We start from the raw sequence: 6,551 nt of genomic DNA on the forward strand, positions 1-6,551 counted from the left end.
ATTTCAAATGGAACCCCCTATTTTTTTTCTCGATTTCAAATTTAACGTCTCATTTTACGACAGTTTTTATAAGGTGCCCTAGTTCTGAGAAGCACGGTTTCTAAGCTATTTGCAAAAAGGGAGAAAATTACTTTTTCACCTTATTTCAGCTTACCAATTTGGGTTTAGGCCAGAACACTTAACAATTGAACAAGTTCAAAGGACCACTACCGCTATCAGAGATTGTTTTGAAAGGAGAGAATACTGCGAGGCAGTCTTTCCTGACGTAACGCAGGCCCTTGACAAAGTGTGGCGCGAAAGCCTGATATATAAAATTTAAAAAATATTCCCAACAAAGCTTGCTTGTCTGATTGCATCGTACTTGACAAACAGGATCTTTCAGGTAAAAATAAATAGCAACTTCAGCCCACTCCAGCAGATAAATGCTGGAGTCCCTCAAGTAAGCGTACTGGAGCCCACCCTGTACTTACTGTTCACAGCAGCTTCACCAACAGCAAAAAGCATAAAAAATGGAACATTTGCAGACGATGGTTTACTCCCCACTACACGTCATCTCATACGGACAGCAACAGCAATGTTGCAGAAGCACCTTGTAAAGCTGGAAACCTGGCTCAAGCACAATAGAATCAGCATAAATACAGACAAGTCAACTCATGTAACTTTCTCACTCCGAAGATACACCAGGTCCCAATTATATTTGAATAATGTAAAAATAAATAATTAATATCTCATAAAGACTCTCTCTATAATATAAAGACTATCTCATAAAGACCTATAAAGAGAAATACTCATAAAGACTAATTGAAATATCTAGAAATTCACTTGGACAGTCGGTTAACATGGTGACCACATATATGGGCAAAACGGAAACAGTTAGGCTTAAAAATCAGACAAAGGTACTGGCTAATCAATAAGAACTCAGCACTGTCTCTTGAGAGCAAGATCTTAATGTAGAAATGCATACTGAAACCGATCTGGACGTATGGAATCCAATTATGAGGCTCTGCAGCAGACTCAAACATTGAAATAATGGAACGTTTTCAATCCAAAACAATATAAAAAATAGTAGCAGCACCATGGTTCGTACCCTATGAAATTATCAGAAAAAACCTTCAAATTACCACAGTGAAAGAACAAATAATAAACTACTTTTAAAAAAACAAAAACAGATTATCGAAACAGCCAAATGAATAAGAAATAGAGTTACTTAATAATACTAATGTGGTGTCTCGTTTTCGGAAACGCAGAAACTTGTTCAACTTGTAAATATTTAGAATTACTTAACTAGTCTATTGTTCATTCAATTTAAATGTTTTGTAAATAAGTGATCATGCTTGTAAGAGTGCTTTACTAATGAGTGAACACTCACATGTTATTTCTTATGTTAACATTTTTTACTTACTGTCTCAGGACAGATTGTAAATAAATAAAAGGAGTTAATTAAGTTAAGTATCCCAATTTAAATACTTAGGCGCCAACATATCAAGAGATAAAAACCGACCAGAAGAAGCGACGGCACAAACAAACAAGGCCGCGCGAATAACCGGGTGCTTAAGAGATGTGATATCTTCTTATACTTCCTTTTTGTAAGGCATCTGCCTTGTTGTCTACTTTCTTAGAGTTGTATATGGGATGATAAATTCCAACTTTTCATGTCAGCGTATGGGTGAACGTTCTGGTGGTCTGCTGGATCTTGGAAGACCATGTCTAGCAATCTTCGGCAATTTGCTGTCGTCTATCCGTTCAACATGATCTATCCATTCGCGACGCCTGTTTCGGGACCATCTAACTACATCTTGGACATCGCAAAGTTTGCGGATGTTTTCTTTTCTTTTGTCGTCCCTTAGTGTGTAGCCTGCTATGGATCTTAGAGATCTCATCTCTACCGTCCGAATAATCCTTGTTGATGATGAGTTCTCGGCTCTTGTTTGAGATGTGATTTGAAGAAACAACATCATGTCAAGGCAAAGTAAAGTGCCCTTCAACAAAACATGCGTCAACCCCATATTTATCTACCCCAGAGGAGCATCAGAGACAAGTCAATAATCAGAACAACCGAAATATAAATTATAAGCGCTATAAGAGGAGTAGCGTTGCAGGACAGAATGAGAAACCACATTAGAAAAGGGGAACTTCAGATGCCAGACATACTGGGTTGAGTGAGAGCAAGAACAGGATACTGAGAGGAACATGTAGCTAGAATGAGCAGGAGCGCAAAAACCCAACATGTCCCAACCATCTGAAAAAAAACCCGAAATACGGCGGGAGAGTGCGACGTCCAAATCACAGGAAGCATAAGTTGGAGAATACCCAAGAGAAATCCCTATTACAAGAAGAAGAAGAATTACACAAATGGTTTTGAAGGTATTGCAGAAGAACACATCGATTTTCACTGTTTTCAGTAAGTGAATTTTATTTTAAAATACTTACTTGGCGTACGCTTTCTCCAACAGCCCTGGCCAGTAATAATCAGAGTTTTGTGACTGCAGAAAGGCAAGTCGCCCGTGCACGGTGGGTAGCCTATCATCTACCAGTACTTCAGACCATTCTCCACACCACCATATCCTAAATTTCAAACAAGCTCTTAAGAACACAAAACTTAATTCAACAATTTGAAAATATTTAACGATATCCCGTACTCATTCTTAAAAAATAAAAACAGTTTGCGACAGATATACAGGGTGTCAGTTTGAAAACATTCCACCCTTAATGTTGCAGTTACAAATATGAAAAATCGGAAAGACACGTCAATTTTATTTGTAAGGGGTCACTTAAATACATATTTGTAGCCTTCTTGCTTTAACCCCCTAGGAGGAGTAGATGTCGCCTTCGAATCTGACGGAATGGGGGCCAAGTGGCACATAGTTTTAAAGGGCCTTCAATTGCCTTTCAGTGGTATCCTATTTTGTTGCTTTTTGTCCAGAGATTTTTTACTAATAGCGTTTCAAAGTTGGAGAAACAATTAACCTTTCCCGCACTGTCATGTTGGTTTCCGGGTTAGTGCTTCCACAAAAATTATTGCATTGGCTCTTCTTGCAGTACAAATGATTATAAGAGTAGCTAAAATCGTTGAATAACAGAACGATAATCTAGTTAAGACAATTGATATATCATTTATTGTTTAATTTATTTCTACAAAATTAACTTTTTCTTTGCGGAAGAGAAATTTCCATAATAAAACAGATGGGATCTATTTAGGCACTATCTTAACAGTTGTTCAAAATCTTGTCCATTTTCCTGTAAACAATAATAAAGTCTGTTTTCGAACTCCACCTTAACATTTCCGAAAGCTTTATCTGAAATTGACCGTCATTCTGCTGCAATTCGCCTTTTAACATCAATATCAGCAGATTGTGTCTTATAAAGAATGTGCTTTAGATGTCCCCAAAAAAAAAGTCTAAGGGTGTTAAATCAGGTTATCTTGGAGGCCATTCAATTGGTCCCCTTCTGCCAATCGATCTATTCGGGAATCACTCGTTTAACCATTGTCGGACCGGAAGAAAAAAATGAAGTGGAGCACCGTCCTGCTGGAATATTAACTAAGTTTCCTGTAAAACTGATTTACCTTTTGCATCAATTTGAGTTTCAAGCTCATGCGTGTCAAGTTTCCGTCAATAAACAAAGAACCAATAATGGCATTTCTAAGACTCCCGGCCCAAACATTAACATTTTCACAACATTGTGTATGTCTTCGAAAAGTATGCGGGTTTTCGTCACTCCAATATAGAGAATTTCTTCTGTTAATATTTCCATTTAGAAAAAATGTACAGGGTGGGCCACTAAGAGAGGTGGTCGGCACATGTCACATACTATTAGTCGTATCGATTTGTAGTAAAAAAATATAAGTAAAGTGGCTCAGGGAAATGGCCGGAAAAAACTTTCAAGTTTGCAAAATGGCCGCTAGAGGGCGAAATTGCAATAGTAAATTTTAACTACGGATTTTTAGCAGTTTAGGACAGGCTAAAGTAGGTTGCAAATACTTTAATTCTATTCTTGCCAAACTTTCAGTTATTTCGTGTGGGAGTATTATTGTTCTAGCTAGTCAAATAAAGTGGTGGGGACAGGTCAAATAACGGTTCAAAAAGTTGTTAATAGCTGGCTTAACCAAATTCAACGCTTAAATTGCAATTGAATAGCTCTAGGAATCAGTCCTAAGAGAAACGATTGTTTTATTTAAAGCATTATGAGTATCCTGTGGATGAAATACACCCTTGGGATATAAGCCTGCTTAGGTGCTCAAAATGTTTTCCGTCATTTCGAATGCATTGCTCAAGCCTGTCTCTCGTAGATAAGCAGCACCCTCTACTTCTGCGACAGGAATGTGATGAATTGCGTCCTTAATTTTGTCTCTTAGGTCCTGTTTGGAAGTTAGTCTACTTTGGAAAACAATATCTTTTACTCTCTCCCACAAGTAAAAGTCCATACACGTAAAATCGGGTGATCTAGCTGGCCACGGAAATAAACTGCCTCGTCCTATCTATCTACCAGAATAAGCGTTGTCTAAAAATCGACGGACATTTAGCGAGAAATGAGCCGGACACCCGTCTTGTTGAAGAAACATATTTACTCGCTTTCGCAACGGTATGTCTTCCAACAGTAATAGTAGTTGATTTTGTAAAAAGTGTAAATAAATATTTCCGTTGAGCTTTTGTTCAAATATAAATGGACCAATAATTTGGCCCCCAATTATTCCGCACCAGACATTGACACTAAATCGCCCTTGATGCTCTACTTCCTGCATCCATTGGGGGTTTGTCCTGGACCAATAATGCCTATTATGCAAATTAACTCCCCCATTGCTGTTAAAAGTAGCTTCATATGTCCAAAGTATATTTGTGAGAGACTGATGATCATCTCGAATCATATTTAGTAGCCAATGGCAATGATCCAGACACCTTTCAAAATCCTGATGCGACAGTGCCTGGTGACGAACACCGTGGTAAGGATGAAGTCTAAAAAAATGTTTTAACTACAACTTTAACGTTACACATTTAAAGATAAGAGTGTATTAAAATATACAACATTGAAAATAAAAGAATAAATAGTAGATATTGTCCATGTTATTGATTTACTTATGTTCTTTCAAGATCCTACGAACGGTAGTCCGGGTTATCCCCAAATCCATAGAAATTGACCTAGTACTTCAATGATGATTGAATTCAAAATATGCCAAAACATTTATCACATTCCTCAGAGCGATCACTACAGAATCTTCGAAGAACTGGACGGTGGATTTTTCTTGTTGTCTGTAATCGCTGAGCAAGACGAGTAAAAAAATCTGTAATTATATCGATGTCTACCCGGGAAACGCGCCGCATTCACTCTTGAAGCAATAACTCCACTTTGCAAGCATTCAAAATAAACTGCTAAGATCTCAAAAGCTTCCTCGTTTGTAAAAGGCATTTTAAAAGAGAGTCTGAAAACTTCGCGTTTGACAAGAATATGGAATACTTGACGTAAAAATGGTAAATATTGTTTTCGCTAAAAAATTAATGATATCTTCGGTTGCCAAAAAATTATCAACATGCGGTTTTCACTATTTTGGGTCATTTTTCGTTCGCTTGATAAGCGGCTTATATATCATTACTATACAGGGTTTTTTTCTTTTTTTTTTCGGTGAGTTTTGGGAAATGCTCTTTATGCACTCCCACAGCTGGTGGTCTGTCGCTCTGGGTTATGTGGGACTCCATCTAAGTTGTTTACCCACTAAAACCCTTTCCTCACCGCCGAGGTGGTGTTTGGCCGTGCACCGCGGTCATTTCTGCCCTATTGTATATACCTGTCACGTAACCCTGTCACGTTATACGGCACGGAAGATTGCGGCTAAACCGTGTGATTTTTAAAAAGTATTATTTTATTAATTGTTCAACGCCTACCGAGCGCACATTTTAAAAATATTTTTGTAATGTACAGGGTGTCCCAAAAGCACCAAAGGTATCAAAGTTGCGTTCTTTTTAATGGATTGTCCTGTATATTATTGCATTTTTAGATTCGGTCAAAATAAGTGTCTGTTTTAATAAGGTTTATAATGCCTAAATCTTAAGGTTTTTTAAATAATACGACATTAATCAAATTCTAATGTTATTTTCACGTATCAAATACTTTAGAAGTATTTAAGTTATGTAAGCGTAGTTTACAGTGGAGTGTGAGTGCTCATTAGTGCGTCAAAGTGCGATATCTCAGTAAATATGAACTTTACAAGAAAATACGTCCTACGAAAGTTTTTCATGTTTAAAAGGTCCACATTTTAAAATTACTTTCCAATATACGGGGTGTATCATAAACGTGTGGTAGTTACCAACTTTGGTTTTTTAAATGGAACCGCCCCTTTTTTCATTCATTTTCAGATTTGTCNNCAAAATTTAAGTTAAGTTTGTGTCAAACGTTTTACCTGAAAAATTTGCGATTTCCGAGTTATTCGTAAAAATGTGAAAGTTTTGACAGCTACTGGGTTCCACAGAAATCGATGCTGTACACTACCCGCTGCGAATTTTGGAAAACAGTTTTCAGCGATTCTAACAGAACATCATGATCTACGCGTAGATATGTTT

At 37.3% G+C, this 6,551-nt stretch overlaps 1 protein-coding gene across 3 annotated transcripts in view; it reads right to left on the reverse strand.

The window, feature by feature from the left end:
• The window catches only part of LOC109537686 (calpain-C), a 101,547-nt gene that overhangs the window by 56,163 nt on the left and 38,833 nt on the right, over positions 1–6,551 (reverse strand). For all 3 annotated transcript variants that reach the window (XM_019904534.2, XM_048669695.1, XM_019904532.2), the window contains exon 5: positions 2,431–2,565. In XM_019904534.2, coding sequence (XP_019760093.1) covers positions 2,431–2,565 — 135 coding nt within the window. The remainder of the gene's footprint in view (positions 1–2,430; positions 2,566–6,551) is intronic.

Source organism: Dendroctonus ponderosae, unplaced genomic scaffold (assembly GCF_020466585.1).
Source record: "Dendroctonus ponderosae isolate FM_Combo_2020 unplaced genomic scaffold, Dpon_F_20191213v2 Dpon_F_20191213_9, whole genome shotgun sequence".
In the NCBI taxonomy this organism is placed as follows: domain Eukaryota; kingdom Metazoa; phylum Arthropoda; class Insecta; order Coleoptera; family Curculionidae; genus Dendroctonus; species Dendroctonus ponderosae.